The following is a 19,887-nucleotide window of genomic DNA, read 5'->3' as shown; positions in this document are numbered from 1 at the left end:
CGTTTTAGTGTGTAATTTTCTATTTGAAATCTGTAATTTCATAAACACGATAAGTAATGCTGTAGTCGTACTGTATAATGTTCCTAGAGACCTATCTGTTTGGAGGGCCTCACTATAGAATGCTGTTAGTGTGAGCGCATGACCTCAGCTTTGGTGGTGTGATGTCATAGCTGTTGTTGCCAAGTCCTGACAAATCCAGCAGACAGAGTGGAGAGAGAGAGAGCCAGAAACTGATGCTAGAGATGGAATGTATGCAGCATGGTTCCACCCCTCCAGGACCTTTGTTTCTCTCTCGGTTTCAGAGGGGAGAGACCGCACTCCACATGGCCGCAAGGGCGGGGCAGCTCAACGTGGTCAAGCACCTGGTGAAGAATGGGGCCAAGGTGGAGGTTAAGGCCAAGGTACACAGGCTGCTATCTGAGTCGAGCAGTCTTTAACATTACATCTCAATTATGAATTTTAAGTATGATATCTACAATTATGTATAAAACGTGTTCAGAAATGAATTGCCTTCAAACAAGCTCCAGTTTTTAAAAAAAGTATAGTCTGTCATTTAGGAATTTGATGCTGAGGATATATTTGGATTTCTCATGCAGTATGTGTTGGTTGGGAGTTTAGACTGTGTCGTGAAAGCAGCAATAAGTTTTCAGTTTGAAATTTGCAGTGTGATGTAAACCCCAGACAGGAGTCCAGCACTATTCGGATGTGAACGAGCATGTCTCTGTTTTATATGCATGGGCAGGATGACCAGACTCCACTGCATATCTCCAGCCGGCTGGGCAAGGCAGACATCGTCCAGCACCTGCTCCAATGCGGGGCGTCAGCCAATGCTGCCACCACGTCTGGGTACACCCCTCTGCACCTAGCGGCCCGCGAGGGGCACGAGGAGGTGGCGTCGGTGCTTCTGGATCACGGTGCCTCACTGTCTGCCACCACAAAGGTCAGTGAGACTACATTTCCCATCAGCCTATTCACCTCAGTAGCAGCTACAGGAAGAGCATTTCTTTTCTGTGCAGAGACTGCTCTGAACATACCATTGGCAGAGCACATGTCATGTCACATTTTAGTTTCAACTTAGATATAAACAGTACAAGGTGCCCTCACTGCTTGTTTTCTGTATGACTTTGTTATTATGACAAGTAAGCATTGATATGTGGCAATGCGAAATCACTTCACTTGTATCTTTCAATTCTGAAGGCTTTGGTATATTAGATCATAATAAGGGAGATCTATGCCTAGGAACATAAAAAGAATGCCATGTGCTACACTGTGTTTTGCTTCAGAGTACTTCTGCACTGTGTTTCTTACTGAGAATTGCCACTCTTATTTATTGATGGAGAGTGTTACAATTTTCAATAATATGAAAATGAAGCTTCTCCACCACTGAAGACATGGCAAATTCTCTCATAGATCAAGTTTGCTGTGTATGGTAGATGCTCTCAATTTAAATGCAAATTTAATTTCCAAAATAAATCAGTTTTAGATTTTCAGGGTCACAGGGAACAAAGCACACATTTCAATAGCACTCACATTGATTGCTGGCACACAAAAAGACATTGTTTGTTTGTGTCTGCGTGTGTGAGTGTGTGTGTGTGTGTGTGTGTGCGCGTGCGTGCATTGTGGAGCTTACCCCCATTAATCTGCCCCTCAGAAAACACACACAAACATACAGATCAACACATGCACGGTCCCATATACTAACACACACGCATACACACACACACACAAATGCTGCATACATATGAGCACAAAAAAAGCCACGCAAATGCACATGTATGCATAAGTACACACATATAAATAAACATACTAATAAGCATACACACAGTATTCTGCAGCCATGGAAGAGTGCTACAGACCGGGGTCTGTGAAGATGACATCATGCTTTTCCTCAGCGTTACCAACGTAAGCCTGAAATACCCATAGACATCAGAACATGACCCAGGCCAAGACACACTGTGGGAATGGGCTGTGGGAGGGCCACATGCTCCAGACTGAAATTTGACCTAAAAACCTTCCCAAGATGAATAGACCTCTGTACTCCAAGGTTAAACTCACTGACCGTGACTGTCCTCAATATTCATCCATTTGTAACAAACATATAAAGAGATAAAGAGAATTTTATCGCTCAATAAATTATGCCATAATGCATTGTTCCGTATGTTTGAGGACAGAACGGAAAATTGAGCAGGCCACGTGTCTTTGCACGTTTGTTGAGGAGATGATGATACTGGAAGCTTGATCGGGTTACACAGCCAACAGTTGGTGCTGTTAAACTTTGGCATCTTGACAGGAATAGTGAGGTGAGTCAGGCTACTCTCTCCAGTGGAGTGGGTCTCATTTTTTTGCAGTAAGAGATGGCAATTTACTGATTTTGTAACATCACAAGAATATTTCACTCAAAGCGGGATGTGGCGTGTGTTGCCACATTCATGGGAACGTTATTTTGTAACGTTGTTTCAAGCTCACAGAATTTGTCACGTTTTTTTCTCAGTGCTACTGATCTTTCTGCACATATTTAACTTGAGCCAACACTGAAGTAACCCTGTACAAACAGTACAGCACATGCAGCGTAAATAAAAAGAAATGAGTCACCTTCTCCTCAGTTACCTCAGTTTGTAATAAGCTCCACTGCTGGTTTAGCTCACGTTCTCTCATAGACGATATCTTGTTCTGTGTTTACAGAAGGGATTCAGTCCTTTGCATGTGGCGGCGAAATATGGAAAGATCGAGGTGGCTAATCTCCTTCTTCAGAAGAGCGCGGTTCCCGACGCAGCGGGAAAGGTGGGACGGGTGGGGAAGAGAGGGGCCCCGTAACTGACACCTCTTTCCTAACGCGGTGGGAAACACAGGCCACTGTGTACATAGCACAAGTACAGTGTATGCCAGTGGACATTTCAGTCTAACTTTCAGTTCTGAATATTGGTTTAGATAGTGCCATGATTAGGCTTCATATCAGGTATCTGTTGATCTGAAGCAGCATGTCACATGCAACATTCACACATTTTTTTTAATCAAGCTCTCATTTCCGAGGTGCAGTTCCACCCTGCAGAGGGAAACGCAGGGTTCTGCTTTCCTCAGATCTCGACTTACACAGTAACGGAGAGGAGGGGTTTTAGATGGTCTCAGAGCTTTCATCTGAAAACAGGAAAGACGTTGCTGCTTGCTGTGAGACGTTTGGGTTCCCATTTAAATGAATAGGCTGGAATCCTTCCACAGTACAGCTCGGCTCCCTATCCATAATTAGATAAACATATTTGAATCCATCGTTTCTGTCCTTTCATTCATCCTAATCCTGCCTCAGTTTTCCCTCAGTTTGGCAACAAAAAGTTTGATTTGCAGTGTGGCAAACACCATCATTTCCTCAAAAACCTGGAGAATAGTTTGTAGTTACAAAGATGATTCTGTTGGAACACAGGTCAGCTCCTAACCTGCCATGCTCAGGAGAACATAAGCAGTTAATTCTTGTTCCCCTTGAAACCATTGAAGCAGTCCTGTGTACCATCTAGACAGGTGTATGTTAGAGTTTCTGGAGTCCATACCCCTTAAAAGAACAGGAGATCCCCCAAAGTATTCCTTTTAGCTCGCACTGTACCTTGTAAAATACTGACTTACCCCAAAATGGCCCATCTAGGTCCACTTGTTCTTTTAATGTCTCAACACCAGCCAGTATTTTCTGGATTGAAACAGACTCCTGGAATCAGAGGACAATTGGTTTTTAGAGTGTGTTAGACCTGTACACTTGGGGGTGGCAATAGCACTCCCAGTGGATGGTGCTTTGAGCCATTTCAGGGTTTACTGCATCCATTCACTACACTCAGTTGCTTCATGTATGACTTAGAATGGCCCAGACTGCACTACATGGGAGTAATATTTCCATCCCTGGTAGAGTTTATCTGATAATGGTTATTGTCAGGTTAACGATATGCCTTTAATATCTACATCTGGTGGTATCACTATGTAATCCGCACTAATGTGTGGCTCATGTCTCTGGCGTTCAACTACTTTGTTGCTCCTCACCTCTTGGTCTCTGTTCTCCCCACCCACTTATGGAGTGTCTGCATGTGTTTTAGAGTGGCCTAACCCCACTGCATGTTGCTGCGCACTACGATAACCAGAAGGTGGCGCTTCTCCTGTTGGACCAGGGAGCCTCTCCCCACGCAGCTGCCAAGGTAGGCTTCAGAGACAAGGACAGGTCCCTCTGCCCATGGCATCCACCATCATGACACAGCTCAGCTGCTCCAAACCACAGCCTAGACATTTTACTCCCACATGCAGCAGTTGCCCATCATCCTGCTCTGTCTTTGTTTTCTTGTTTTGTTTTGGCGTTTTTGAAAAGAATGCGTTTCGCTCAAGGGGATCTTAAAATATTTAGTCTGTTTTTGAAAAGTCTTATTGTTCCCAGGCAGTGCCGACCAATCACTGGCTGCGGTGCATGCCATTTGCTGTTTGTTTTTTTTGAACTTGTGCTCCCCAGTGATGGTCCTTTTATGACTAAGAGGGTATTTGAGTATGATTGGAATTACCTGCACATGGCTGCTGCTGGAGCTTCCAGTACCGCCACAAATATGGCAACCCCTCCCCCCCCTCCCCCCCGACACATCCTGGGGGTAACTAAGTTCAGTAAGTGATGTTCACACTAATGCAAGAGTTCGCAGAAGAATAACTTCACGCAAACACTGCCTCGCTGAACACAGGGTATCTTTTACTGCCTTTAATTTACTAAACCCTGCCAAAGGCTATAACAGAAAGCGATGAGACAGAAGCCAGTGTGACTCCCTTTTGAAGTCCGGCCATTCGCCGAGAGAACAGAGAATAAAATGCAGTGATGGTTCCCACTGATTTATATCGGTCCCTGTTTAAAGTGGTGGTGTGAGGTTTTACAGCTTTGCGTGGGAGCATCGAGGCTACGCTGCACTGTATGTCAGTGTTTTTGTGCCTGGAGGAGACTCTGTGTGATCCCAAAGCAATCGTGGTGACCTAGTTACTGCTTTGTTCCCCCCTATGACAAACAGTAAACGGCCTCATGTGAAGGAGGGCGGTGTCGCGCAGTCGAACCCTTTCCTGTCCGTGAAATCACTGCTGGCTGACATTGGGAAATCTGTCCTTATTCAAGTCTTGCTGTTTTTTTTTCCTTAGTTCTGGCTCCTTGAACACTCCTCTTTTTGTCTTAAGTGTACTGTAAAATTTTTGCTGTTTTGGAAATTGAATAAATTTGAGACACATGGCCAAGGGGGCTGGCCAGGCCTCGCCTGACACCCTGCGGGAAGCGCGGTTAACGTATTTCACAGCTGTGAGTCCTCACAGACAGACAGAAAGCTGAATAATGTCATCCAAAGATCTCAGCTGAATCCAAACACTGTCCTGATTTATTTTTCTGTTCAAAAAATGCAGACAAACAGTTCCTCCCATTCCAGTTTGAGGAATTTGTGCTCTTTAACTATTTCATGTTGTGGGGGTTCTCTTCAGTATTTATGGAGCAGATTTTTCCATTGTTTTATTTGCAGATATTACCAGCATTTCTTTTACGGTGTTTAAAGTATTAAGCATTTCATATCAGATAAGAAATACTATCTCCAGAGAGACCAGTGTGCATTTCTTTTTCATAACCTCTGTGTTTGTGCCCTTTGACCTCATCTTTACAGCTGTCTCCATACTACTCCATACTCCTCTCACAATCTCTGTTGTGGTATTGATGACAGACTGCAGCAGTTTCCATTGTATAGTAAGGCAAAAGGTGTCTTTATCTGTAATATCTCAAAAGAAAAAAAAATGTTTTGTGCAAATAGTTAATCTTATGATGGTGGTGACTATACCTCCATTAGATTCTCACAAGCATCAACACAGATTTAGATTTTGTCTGCTGCACTCCTGGGGTTGTCACTATTTTGCAGAATAGGACACGCTTTCTCCCTACAGGAGCCTGGTAGATGTACTTAGAATAAGATGCTGAACACAGTCCCAGTGAAATCTGTTAAGTGAAACAGTCTGCAGTGGCTACACTGAGCAAGTTTCAAGTTAGTGTTTGTTTGTCTCCAGAATGGATACACTCCTTTACACATCGCTGCCAAAAAGAACCAGATGGACATCGGCACCACCCTGCTGGAGTACGGAGCCGACACCAACGCCGTCACCCGCCAGGGCATCAGTCCCCTGCATCTAGCAGCGCAGGAGGGCAACGTTGATATGGTGTCCCTGCTGCTGGCACGGAACGCCAATGTCAACCTGGGCAATAAGGTGAGGGCCAGCACTCCGCCCCACGGGAGTTAATCTAGTCATATAATCCAAAGGGCTGCACTTTAATAAGATTTGATAAAGCAAAGATTAGCACCTCTTCGTATAACCGCCTGAGCAGAGCAGGATTACAGCGGCTTTAAAACCTTTCTGGCACCGTTTGCTCAGTTAAAGGCCATTAAAAGCAGCCGGAGTATTTGTGTAGTACAGTTTGTTAAATGTCAGACTGAGTTTTATTCACTTTCAGTCCACTGTTGACGGAAAGTTGATATTTCTCAAGTGAAATGTTTATGGTTTTTTTTTTTTTTTTTAGTAGAATACCATAGGTTGAAAAAAAAAGTCTGGAAACCCAGTGTTAATTCAGACCTAGGATTGTCGCCAGCACAGTGAGTATCTGCATACTGATCCTGACCATGGCGGTGTCACATCTCTTACAGAGTGGGCTAACGCCTCTCCACTTAGCTGCCCAGGAAGACAAAGTAAATGTGGCTGAGGTTCTGGCCAATCACGGGGCAGCTATTGACCCACAGACAAAGGTAGACAACACAGAAAGCAATCTTTCATCAGCGATGACTGTGTGTGCATGTGCCTGTGTGGAAGTGTGTTCTGGTATAAAGGAATATATTGTTTTCAAATCCATTATTAATGCAATCAAACAGCTGTGTTAATAATGAATTGGTCGAGAGACAGCTGAGAGGCGTCTGAGTGTGTCTGTATCTGCATTATGCTGATTAAGCTTAGCAGTGTGGGCACAGGTAACTCTCCCACACACCCCTACATATCCATCCATGCCCCCCTCTCCGTTCCCTACAAAAAAACTTAACCCCCTCCACCCCCACCACAAGCAGGCCTGCATCAGCTCAGGGTAATACAACAGGAAACACCACGCTCTGTTTTAACCAGCGTGCATGAGTGGAACAGGCACTGAGCTGCCAAGTTCAAAACGATAAACAACATATTGAGAATATGAAATAGATATTTCATTTTAATGTGAAAGGAGCATGAGAGCCTTTGCAGCTGGCTAAGTTCCCTCGGACCAAATTAAAAGTGACTATCAATAAGCTAGATGAAGGCCCATGTGGAATGAAGACACTCACTTAGACACAGCAGAGACAGTGTAGAATAGGAGCAGTTTAGCTCTCTCTCTCACTCTTCGCTTCTTTCTGCTGACAGATGGGATACACTCCGCTACACGTGGCCTGTCACTATGGAAACGTGAAGATGGTCAACTTCCTCTTACAGCACCAAGCAAAAGTCAATGCCAAAACTAAGGTAGCCCTTGAACATTTCACTTATGCTTGGATGAGACCTGATTTACCTTGTAGCTCTATGTGTGTGGTTTCTTATACATGTGTTTTTATTACATGTGTGTTTATGTTTGAGTGCTTGTGTGAATGTTTGAGCCAAGAGTGTCAGTTAGAGTGTGTGTGTCTGTCTGTGGTTTGCACATATATGTGGGAGAGACTGCATTACATTGCAGATTGCACATGACTATGCTGTTTTGTGTGTGTGTGTGTGTGTGTGTGCGCATATGTCCATGTTTTTTATGCATTCATGCCTGTATGTGAGAGAGTGCATGTATCTGTATACGTGAGCAACATGGTGCGTGGCCCAGTGCTACAAAGATGTTGTCTCTCTGCAGAATGGCTACACTCCTCTCCACCAGGCGGCGCAACAGGGCCACACCCATGTCATTAACATCCTGCTTCAGCGCGGCGCCTCACCCAATGAACTCACTGTGGTGAGTCCTGCCTCCCCACTTCCACTCCACACACACACACACACACACACACACACACAAACACACACACACATAGATACACATACACACACACACACACACACACACACACACACACACACACACAGATACACACACCCTGATACACATTCATTGGAATTGCTTGGAATTTGATTAGTGATGTGAGCTTATAATGATTGTGTGTTCAAGTTGTTATTACCTATTCCCCACCTGTGATGCGGCATGGCACGTGAATGTGACTCTCTGGTTCTGCTTCTGCCTGCCCGCAGAATGGAAACACAGCCCTGTCCATCGCCAGGAGGCTGGGCTACATCTCTGTGGTGGACACGCTGAAGGTCGTCACAGAGGAGACACTGACCACCATGGTGAGCAGTTCCACAGCTAACTGGGTCAAATGGTGCAGCTCCAGAGCTGACAGAATCACAAACCGCGCATGAGAACAGGGGCCTTTTACAAGACAGGAACACGATGGCTCATATGAAACACTCCAAATACAATGTATATTGTATCCTTATAAGAAAAACATAATTGGTTTGAACACATTTTTAACTATATTTTTATTTCTTGCATATATTAACATATATTAAATTCTTAGCAGTGACATATGAGCTCAATACAAAATGCATTATGTACTGAAAAAACTTGTAAAGTTTGTAAACTTGTAGTTTGGGTGTCTGCATATTTTTACCCAGTCCAAAAGCCAGAATTGAGGGATTTTGGTGCCCTGTTATAACCCTGAGCTTAGGGACTGAAGTGTACACACAGGTACTCTCACAAACACAAGCCCCCGAGAGCAATATTTCACACGCTGAATTGATTTTCTTGTCTTCAACAGACTGTGACGGAAAAGCATAAAATGAATGTTCCAGAAACGATGAATGAGTTCCTTGACATGTCAGATGAGGAAGGTGAGTACACAGGGTGAATATATGTACTCTCATCAATTTGTGGAGTGATTCATTTATTCATACGGTTTTGAACATTCATCCAGAGATTATGATAAATGTGATTTTGTGGTTTGGTTTTTCCTCATTGAATGAACTGCATGTGTTTTGTGTCTGTGAATGCATGTCATTTCATGTCCTTTAACACTGCACTGTATTTATTCAAATTACACAGTTCGTAAAGCCAGTGTGCCTGAAATTCTCAATGAAGACTATATATCAGATGTTGAAGAAGGTATTGGTTCCTTTTTTACACTGTGATAATTTGCTGATAATTCAAATTACCCTTTCCTCACTTATTTGAAACTAACCCCCTATCTTGTCTGTCATACTGTGTTATCATAGACCCTGTAGTTCCTGTTTTGATATCCATTGAATACTTCTTTTTTGATTGCTAAGGTATTTCTTGAAAGTGTAGTACATAAATGTGCAATTGTTTTTGCTTTGATGTGCAGTGATGTTTTCTGTGTGCTTTTAATTTGATTAGGGGATTTATTATGATTGAAATATTCTTATGATTGCTTATGGTTACTGGAATATTGCAGTGACATCCAATATATATTGTTTCTGAAGCCACGCAGTTTTCTTGGAAGTGAAGGCAGTGAAATAAGAGACTCTCATAAGAGTCAGTAAGAGTTTTGATTACGCATCCAGTCAAGTTATCTTTAACTCAATTACAAGAGATTCTCTCCATGTTGAATTATATAGTGAATGTGATCATTTGATGGATAGTTTGGGTGTTTTACACTGACATAGATGGAACTTCAGCAGCTCTTTGCTGATCCTTAGTGCCACATCCACTGCTTCTCTGATTCATATGCTGTGTTGAGAATCTTTTCTGCAAATAGATTTTAAATGAAAGTAATATGTAAAATAATTATCAGTACTGTTATACAATACTTGCTTTTTAAATTTAATGGAGAAACATCTTACTTGTTTTTGTGCTTTTCCATGTTCTGCATCAGCTTAATAAAACCATATCTCTTCTCGTGTAATGGAGAAAAGCAAAAGGAACATTAATTTATAATGAAAATCTTGATGATCTTTGCAATTGCTTAATTTGGTCTGGGATGGACATCTCAGATCCCATATTAATGACCTACCATTGCAAAGAATGTTTGGTCATGTGCATGGTAAAACAAATACACAGTGCATGGCCACATTTTAACCAAAATTGCTAAAATAGATTGATCACTACTCTGTCTTTTTAAGACATAATAATGTCTGAGACACTGAAGATAAAGAAGAATATGGGCTGCTATCCCATACAGAAATGAAATACACTGCAATATACTGAGAAATATGCTGTTCAGTATGAGAATATATGGCAAATACATTTACGATGCATGAATGCAAAACAGATTTATATGGCAATATACCAAATGGCAATAATTTACATATTTTTAATATATTGACTGAATACAAAAATTATACTCTGAAATAAATTATCAATGTATTATTTTTTGTATTGGATAGCATGGTGGCGACTCCTTTTCTATTATTATAACTAGAAGAGTAAACGCCTGCTCTGGACAGTTAAGGCTCATCGGGGGAGGATGATGCTGCATCTGATTGGCAGAAATTAAAGAAGTTATATGCTTTCCCTTTAGCTCATAGCTCATGATCACCATGAGTCTGCCTGACGCAGAAATGAACAACTCTGTGTTTTGTGTGTAAACATGCTCCTTTGGTTATCTTGAGAGATTAATACCATAGTCAGCTTTTAAATGATTTTATTTTTAAAACAGCTCTGGCTGGTGACCCAAACTGTTTTTCCACCATTAAAGCGTACAGATGCACCGTAATTGTTCCAAGGTGGGTGGTGTTGGCAAATAAAGCCGAGCTATGTGGAAGGGAAGGCACAGAGCTCCTTTAAAATGCATGAGTTTGTTCACGCCGCATGTGACAGAGGTAACTGCATTGGACAGCTTGGAGTTACCATGGTAACTTGATAGGACAGGTTACTCTCGCTTGAGATAACCTGTTGAGAGACTGCAATGAATCCACTCTTATTGTTTTGTACTTTCAAGAATATATATTTTGAAAATGCCATCTTGCTCAAGTACGCCTGTTGCCCCCTGTGCACAAAAGAGTGAAGTTGACTGTGCCGCATTGTCTGTATGTGCAGGCTTTGCCAGCAACACAGACGGAAACGAATCCCCTCTCCTTGCTAAAGTGAACAAATGAACAATAATAAATTAAATACGCATTACAGTTCAGTCCTTCAAGTGTGTAAGCTTGTTATAGCTGTTGCACTTGTGTTTATAAGGCTGGGAATGGTTTTGAATGAGGCCAGGATTGGTTTGAAGTGTAAATGGAAGTGGTTAGGATTAAGACTGGGAGTGGTATGGAAAATTTCTTTTGGATTTTAACCATCGGTGATGAGGAATAAAGCCTTTTTTTCCAGTAGCAGTGCAATATCAGGCTGAGTCACAATGAAAGTAATAGAGTTGTATGTGCTGCTTTCAGCACCTGAAGCAAAGACAATCCCATCATGATTATAGCTGGTTTGCTAGACTTACCTCACATTTACACCCACAGTATTTTAGAATAATGTGTTGACAGTTGATAGTATCAGCATAAGCTTGCCAATTTAGCACAGATGGTGACGTTGCTATTTTCAGAACCCAAAGACTCTTTGTTTCTTTATTTGTAAGTAATGTAAGTTATAATAAACACAAGTATGTGTGTGTGTGTATATATATATATATATATATACAGTATATGTACTATAGTTCATTTTACAATGGTGTCATGTTCAAAACAATGAAATTTGATACCACACGGTATCACAGAACACCTTGTTCCTTGTCTGTCATGAAGTCAATGGAAATAAATACACCTTTTTAGCAGGTACAGCAGCCCATGTTAAATGAGTATTTAGGGAGGGGGACTTACACCCTTTTGTATGGTAATTAGATAAGAGAATCTGTATAGAATCTTGAAGTAAACAAACCCATTTTTACCTTGATGATAATCTGCCGGTAGTTAGGATATGTGCTTGGGTAGGCTATATAGCACAAGTCACTGTAATCATATTAGGTGAGACAGGCTAACATCCTGTCTATCTACAAGACCTTTAGCAGCTGGATTGAATAAGTTTGTCCGTTACAAGTCGCTCTTTTTAGTTGTTATGGCATCCAGTGTAACTGAGCTGGAGCCAGGGAGCTCACCCCATCAACCCGTCAGCAGAGAGATCATGTCACACAGATTCAATGTCTCACTTGTAAGATCTTAGTGTACAATGTCCTCAACAGATGGTGCAAACAGATTGGATTATTTTAAGAAAATTAGTCATGTGAATTCATAGGTTTATATATAGATTTTTATCGAATGTTTGGAAAGTTTGTGCCGTTTAGAATTCCTCTGGGATTATATTTTATAATTAAGGATGATGATGCAGATTGACATTGCTTGAAGTAATTTTGAGGCCATACAGGAGCAATGTTTTTTTTTTGAAGTTTTGCTTTTCCTAGTTACAAGGGAATCAGTTCAGTTATGTTTGCGGCCAGGGGGCCGTCCCTGGCATCACCCTTTCTCTCAAATGATGCTGCATTTCATTTGTCTGCTCCAGAAGGGGGATTGTGAGCTGAAGTTTTGAGCTGTCTGGGTTCGCCTCGCCACACATATTCTCTGCATTACGATACAAACGCGTCCCTGTCCGTTTGTGTCGCCCTCCTTGCCGGCTTGCTAAAGAGTCAGGGATTCAGCAGAGGCGCGCCGGGCGACCTCGGATGCCACCGGCCGCTGCCGTTTCTCCGCGATATGTGCGCGAGCCCCGCACAGTTTAAACTTTGTTAGCAGCAGAGACGAGGCGCGCGGCAGCAGTGCAGTGCGCAGCAGCAGCAGCAGGAGCAGGAGCAGGAGCAGGAGCAGGGCTGTCTCAGGTGCAGAGGACAGCGGAGGCAGTCACATCCCACTTCCAGGGCTAATTTTTACACATGAAAACCCGGGGATGAATTTACCTTTTGTTTCACTGGAACAACTGGGGGAAAGTGTATGCCTCATGGATTGACCAGAGACCTGGAAAAGGAATTATAAAACAGAACCCAAGAAAAAAAAGGAATAAATAAAGTGCTGACAGTAATGGCTGCCATACTGTGTAAGAGACGCATTTTGAAAGAGCTACTATTCTAGTCTTGAATTTGTGCTGGGCTGTTTCGTAGACTGAGTAGGGCGGTTGATGAATTGCCGCTGCCCAAAAATAAGCACCGTATATTCCGAATTGCTAAGGCGGGAGAAAGCTGATCTGTTTGTGTGCGTGCGGAGGAAAAACCGTTAGCTGCGAGCAGTAGTCCGCCGCAGAGCGCTCGAGATCTCCTGAAAAAAGTCTTGTTCACCTTGCAGTAACATCGTCACTTTTGGAGGTAGAGAGTGTAATTTAAATGCTCAGGAGGAATGTTGGCAGATTGGGTTGCGGTTGTTTTTACTCCTGCGGACCGCAGCAACAGAGAAAGACTGGCTCGGGGGAGGGGTTGCAGTGAAGGGGAGCGCAGGGGACGAGGAGAGGGGATCGGGCTTTTGTTGCTGCTGCTTGACTGCAGTTTTCCGTTCTCCCTACCGCACTTGCTCTCGGCCCTGTATCTTCTGTAGCTTCTGTATCTTTTTTTGCTTTAAAGGCTACTTTATAATCCAAAGCAACATACGCGTTTGTTTCTCAAGGACAGCTAGCTGCAACTCCATTTAAATAATGATACCATACTCTATTGCGTAGTTACCTTAGTGCTTTTCTTTTTTTTTGAAAGCAGGTACTTAGATGGGTACTTAGATGGTGACTTAGAATAAACTTACTAGTGTTGCTCAGGATGGGTTGAGCAGCCTAAATGCTTTTAAAAGTTTTGAAAACTGCCCCGTGGTGTTCAATGAAGCAGATGTAATGTTCAGATACTGTGCAACGGCTGAGCGTGTGCAGCTGGGGTAGACTATATATGAGTGATCATTCTGCTGTTTGGGGGGAAAAAAAGGCCCGTACGGTGGTTTTAGAAGACATCGATTATCTGTCACGGGTTTGCATCCTCTTTGTCGTGGAGTAACCTCAGGCTCTCTATCAGGTGAGGATGCAATGACTGGAGACACGGACAAATACCTGCGACCCCAGGACCTAAAGGAGCTCGGGGACGACTCTCTTCCGCAGGACGGCTACATGGGATTCAGCCTCGGAGCGCGGTCTGCCAGGTAACGCGAGCCTTGCGCAGGTTCCTCCCACCGCGTGATTGATGACCCGTTTGGCGTTAGTCCTGCCGACATACTGCTCATACTGTACATAGTCAAGTGGGCAAAATGTTCCTGTGTTTTTGACAGCGATTTTGTACGTCCATAGTTAGTCATGACATTTGACACCTGTGCAGATATTTCTGGTCTAGTCTGAGTTGTTAAATTAGGGTTTGCTTGTGAGAAAAATAATTGAAATAACAAATATATAGAGAGTGAGAAGACGAATTTATAAAAAATGTGGTGCACATGCTTCTCATCTTTTTGGTCATATGCAGCACGTGTGACGGCTGTTACGTGCTAGAGATGCATCAATAAAGTATGGTAGAATATATAGTATAAAACCCCTTAAAAATTTCCTGAGTAGACTGTCAGGCTGTTGACAGTTTCTGAATGTCATTTTGACAAACATGTTACCACTGCATTGCATTAATTATGTGTATGATTACCTACAGAAGCTCTATCTTTCCCCTGTTTATGAAGAAACGTTTACATAATAGTTACATTAATGCAACATGTGGAGGTTTTTTTCTTTTCAAGGTGATTGAATGTTATTATTTGAAGGGCATATTGAATAATATGGAGACGTACCTTAACAGAGATCAGAAAATTGGGACAGTGTTCAGTTTTAGTGAAAGTGCCCCAAGCAGTTACATTTTTTCTAAAATACATATCTAAAATAACCAACCGAAAAGAAATCCATTGTAAACAAACTGGCGAGGGTCCATGAATTCTTGGTTTTGATTAAGCCATTGATGTATGATGCTGAGCAAACATTTCCTTTCCTTACCTTTCTGTTTTTCGGCATCAGCCAGAGTCTGCTTGCATTTTGCACTCTTGGACAGAGCTCTGCTCCTGTTTGAACTGTTGGTCCCCAAAGTCTGTGTTCAGCACCCTGCCTTTACTCCATCTCTGATCCCAGGAGCCCAGCCCCTGTCCTAGAGGGCAACCCATGCAAAGACAGAGCATCAGTGCCAATGTCATTAAACCACTGCATTCTGCTTTGTCGTCGCCGGATACTTTGCTTTCAATATCTTCTCTTTTTTCTGTTTTTCCCCTCTCACACATATATATCTCACTGTAGCCCTAGGATCAGGTAAGAGGGCGTGACATGTCAAACTAGTAGGCCTTTAGTCTGCTCCCTGACCATCATGATTCCATCACACATTGTCTTGTGGTGTGCTGCGTTTCTCATATTTGTTGCCGACAGTTTTACAGAAACCACTTGCTTGCTAAGTTGCTTTTTGTTATCCAAATGCTCACCAAATTTTTTCATTAAAAAATAACCCTTATTTGATGGCAGTAAAGACAAAGAAATGATAAAATAAAATAAAGACCCACGCAATTCTAACATTTGATAGAGCACAAACTTTAACACTGGCTGTGCTTTGGTTTGGTGAGATAACACACTGTATGGCTTCTTGTTTGGTGTTAGTTTTAAGGGTGATTCCTTCCCCCAGCATGGGATCTGCTCTGTAGTATTGCTCTTTGTAGCTTCCAGGGATTTATTAGTTAATTACTAAATTGTAATTAGACCAATCAAGCAGTCAATCAACCAAAGAGAGAATCAGTCAATCAGTCATACCAGTTTTTTAAATAAAAACAAATTTATTTAAAATGATTTATGTTGGCAAAGATGGAAATACAAAGGTCCTGCCGAGAATGTCTAATATATTGTGAGTAAGTCTAATATTTCCATAATAACGGTGTGGCAATGGCTCTGAATCACACAATTTGCTACGTAGATACTGATGATCTGTAGACCCTTGTGGTTTACCTTTTATATTTTATCCTTCTAGAAGCAAGGCCAAGTCAACTCGTGCGCAGAGTAATTGGGAGCAAATAGGGGCAGGTCTGGGAACAGTGAGAGAATGCGTGAGCTCTTTGTAGCAGTGGTGACGTTGCTTAAAGAGATGCAGTGGGCTCCAAGTAAACGCTTTCCCCTGTGTTAGAGATTCTCTGATGTTGCTGAGGTGCACATTTTTTCATTCTGCACAGGCCAGGAGTGTAATTTAGGGCATTGCAGAGCTGTTTGGAAGCAGTTGAGTCAGAAATGGAAAGAAGCCCAGAGAGAAATGAACTGTGGGAATATTCTCTGCCTGTGACCCAGAGGACCTTCAGCCTAGGGGGACAGAGTGACAGAGTGACTGCAGTGAGATGTTACCTTTCAGTCATTGCAGTCTAACAAAGGCCTACAGGCACCAAGGGTAATTCTATAAGAGAATAAAATCCAGGGAATGTCCTTAGCTGCACGTAACAAACATTCATTTGTTTGTAGAGACCATTTACACGGAGTGTACAGGGTTTGTCCAACTATACCATTATGTGGTGGTCAGTTTTAGAAAATGTATTGACTGCTCCGATTCTATATAGAGGTTGAATGACAATTAAAACTACTACTACTCCTCTACTAGGGAACAGTCCAAAGTTACTGTTAAAGTGGATCACAATTAATTTTGGAGCAATTCAGAAGCTTAGTCCTGTTCCCCAATTGACAATTATTAAACTTACTTTTCCATTTGAAAAGCATTGATTCTATATATTTCATTGTACAGTTTCAGCTGTAAAGAATCCATTGTGGATTGCTGCAGAATTTAAACAAACTGTTTAAGATACAATGTTTAAAATGTGTTTAAAGAAGATGATACACGAGAGAACACACAAGGTGTACACTACTGTATTTCCTGTCGATTTTTAAGTGTGTAAATATAGTGTGTAATTCCAAGCGTTTCATTTGCGGTACATAGCTAATAAGCCATCTCACGTAGCAACATACTCACACTCACTCCCACGTTTCTCCATTCTCTCATTTCCATCTTTGAATAACTCTTGTCCTGTGCTTTGCAGTTTGTTATTGAACTAATGCAACCGTTCCCTGGAAGTTGCATGCAGTAATCAATTTTTTTTCCTGTTCATCTCACTATCACCCACCCTACTGTGTGGTAACTTGTAAATACACCAGCCTCCGCTCCTTCAGTTCGGATAGGTCCAACACTCTGAACCGGAGCTCCTTCGCGCGGGACAGCATGATGATCGAGGAGATCCTGGCCCCCACCAAGGACACGGTACGAGCCTGAATCACTCTCCATTCCTGCATCATATTGAGAAGTGGGAATAGGTCCCTTTTAGCCAGTTAGATTCAAATTCATGTTATAGGGAGTGACCACTCAAAGGACCAAATAGATGTCTCTCCGATATATCACTGTTTTCCCATTGTAGACAATTGCTTACAGCTTAGCCAGTGATGAACTGACCTTCTGGTCTCTCCAAGGGACTTGTGAAATGTGAATACATTTGGAATGAAATGTAGCTAATGACACACAAAGGCTTTGTTTCCTCTGTGAAAACATGGAGGTTATACTCAAAACTTGATGATATCGGGTTACTGACTGGAAAAGCTGCCAGCACTTTCACTTTGGAATGTGCTGACAAACTTGCAAAGCCAGCTGCCTTATTACCACAAGGGACATTTAATAAAATGGCTGAAAAAGTTTTTAAACCTCATCCTTTGAACAGCCCAGTGGCTAGACAAGCTGCAGGAATTGGAATGGTTTTAAAAGGATGTTCATCAAATGCATGCATCCTGTTTGCTTTTGGCTGATGTCTGAGTTTGTCTTTATGGAAGAAAGCAATTTATTTTCTTGTTTATGGCCAGTTTTATAAATTGAAGTTTACTTTGAAAGCTCTTATTGACAGTATTTATTAGTTGAGTGCACTCCCATAACAAGATTCTGGCGGCCTCAGTTCCGGTGAGTCTTAAAGTGAGAGAGAATCACCTTTCGTCCACAAAAAGAAGAGACCTTGTGTAGTGGCATCTATCTCTATAAGGAAGTCTGTGACTGCACAGATTATTTGTCCCTCTTGTAAGCTGTTTGTGTGATTAAAAGTTTGTCTGTTTTTTTTTTCTTTGAAAGCTTCAAAGTGTCTGTAAAGACATCTCCTTCGTTGTTGATCCGCAAAATAAGGTATATGACTGATTGTTATGCCAGCGACTGTATGTTTGCAACTAGTATGCAGAAAAACCATTGGATTTTCTGCATTTAAAAGTGAAAAGTTTTTCATTTTTTTCTGTTCAGAACAGCCTCAGCTGTAGCATCTTTTCAGCCATTGGTGGACTACTTGAGTGTCATATTTTAGGCATTTTTCCCATGCAACTCTTGGCCTGCACAATTCCCAAGCATCCTGTTTTTTTTTTTTTCTCAAAAAATATGTTTTAACTGGAATGTTGCCATATTATTTTTATATAGCTTATTTTCTGTAAAAGCATGATTTGTTTGTTTTAAAATGTTTTTGAACATCATCAACTAAGTAGTACAGTGTGCTTGGAAAGAATTTGGAAAATGTGCTTCAGTTCAGGGTCCTATGTCATAATGATGGCAAAGGTTTAAGTGAAAGTGAGACAGCTTTATGAGGTGAAGTAGCAGAGAGGGATGGGTACAGATACAGTTATACCAGTTATGTTTAACAAAGTACATGTGTTCCAAACGGTTACTGTGTAATCAGAAATTTCATATCCATGCATTTTAGTATCTAATTTACTTTTCCTTTTTTCATCAAGTTGTATTTGTGGCAGCAACACTGATTTGGTGCTAGGATTCCGTAACTACTGCCATTCAGTGAGAAAGGTTTTTTAATATATTAATTAACAGTCCACCTCACTGGTTTTAATAGAATGTAAACAAACAGCAGTTGTACACTTTAGCATGTAGTACACTGTTCTGTATGGTTTCAGATCATTTGTTGAGGAGTTATGAGAAATGTATATATTTTTTTCATTATTATTAAAAATGTCATAGTGTGGGGGGGATAGTGTTGGGGCGGCAGTGTAGCATAATGGTTAAGGAAAGGTTGCTGGTTCGATTCCCCACTGGGGCACGGCTACTGTACCCTTGGGCAAGGTACTTAACCCTGAATTGCCTGAGTAATATATCCAGCTGTATAAATGGATAACAAGTCGCTCTGGATAAAAGCGTCTGCTAAATGCCAATAATGTATGTAATAATGTGATTATAAAGGCTTCCTTAACAAAAGCGCACCCGTACACATGTGGTGAGGGGTGGGAGATTAAAACATGCTCCTGTGTCTGGAAAACAGTGACTCAGCAGCCCTGTCTCTTCACAGCACCTCGCGGTGACCAGGGAGTGCAACTCGGATGCTCTGAGACGGTACAGCTGGGCCGCAGACACCCTGGACAATGCCAACCTGGTCTCCAGCCCCATCCACTCAGGGTAAGAGCAGCTCTCCGAGCCCGGAGAGGACATTCACGCATATGGCCGGTGTGTGTCCGCGTGACTGTAATGCTGTCGAGTCTGGTGGAAAGTATGACTTGCAGAAATGCATAACAAACTGTTGGGAAGTCAGGTTTTGAGGCTGTCCAGGTTTTATTGTGTAAGATGTTGATCTCCCTGTTTACTGACTCAGATGTAAATACCAAATTATCACAATTAAAGTGTTCAAGTCTGTCCTCCTAAAATATGGAGGATGTGTCATTAAATTGTGTAGTTTGTGTCCAAAATCTGCGTTGTAGCTGTTACTATTGTTTCTTGTTTTTCTGGGCTTGTTTTTATCTCTCTCTCTCCAAGTCCATGCTGGCCGTACTTTACGTTTCCTTAATTTCAGCCTCACTGCTTCTTTCCCGTTTCTTAAGTGCTCCGCAACAATAATGCTGAAAATAACATTATGACATGAATGTTATTAATCAAAATAATGGATCTTTTCATTTTTGCCTCTTTCACTGTT

The 19,887-nt window shown here is 42.0% G+C and overlaps 1 protein-coding gene across 3 annotated transcripts in view; it reads left to right on the top strand.

Moving 5' to 3' along the window:
* Positions 1 to 19,887, top strand: part of LOC118789675 (ankyrin-3-like) — a 130,883-nt gene that overhangs the window by 82,010 nt on the left and 28,986 nt on the right. For 2 of the 3 annotated variants that reach the window (XM_036546183.1, XM_036546182.1), the window contains exons 14-28: positions 303 to 401; positions 743 to 940; positions 2,683 to 2,781; positions 4,071 to 4,169; positions 6,037 to 6,234; positions 6,669 to 6,767; positions 7,405 to 7,503; positions 7,874 to 7,972; positions 8,263 to 8,358; positions 8,829 to 8,901; positions 13,989 to 14,112; positions 15,233 to 15,244; positions 17,111 to 17,213; positions 18,063 to 18,113; positions 19,270 to 19,376. In XM_036546183.1, coding sequence (XP_036402076.1) covers positions 303 to 401; positions 743 to 940; positions 2,683 to 2,781; positions 4,071 to 4,169; positions 6,037 to 6,234; positions 6,669 to 6,767; positions 7,405 to 7,503; positions 7,874 to 7,972; positions 8,263 to 8,358; positions 8,829 to 8,901; positions 13,989 to 14,112; positions 15,233 to 15,244; positions 17,111 to 17,213; positions 18,063 to 18,113; positions 19,270 to 19,376 — 1,556 coding nt within the window. The remainder of the gene's footprint in view (positions 1 to 302; positions 402 to 742; positions 941 to 2,682; positions 2,782 to 4,070; positions 4,170 to 6,036; positions 6,235 to 6,668; positions 6,768 to 7,404; positions 7,504 to 7,873; positions 7,973 to 8,262; positions 8,359 to 8,828; positions 8,902 to 13,988; positions 14,113 to 15,232; positions 15,245 to 17,110; positions 17,214 to 18,062; positions 18,114 to 19,269; positions 19,377 to 19,887) is intronic. The other variant, XM_036546184.1, reaches the window with a different exon arrangement.

Source organism: Megalops cyprinoides, chromosome 15, assembly GCF_013368585.1.
Source record: "Megalops cyprinoides isolate fMegCyp1 chromosome 15, fMegCyp1.pri, whole genome shotgun sequence".
Taxonomy (NCBI): domain Eukaryota; kingdom Metazoa; phylum Chordata; class Actinopteri; order Elopiformes; family Megalopidae; genus Megalops; species Megalops cyprinoides.
The sequence above is the reverse complement of the archived record's forward strand: the minus strand, read 5'-3'. Positions and strand labels throughout refer to the sequence as shown.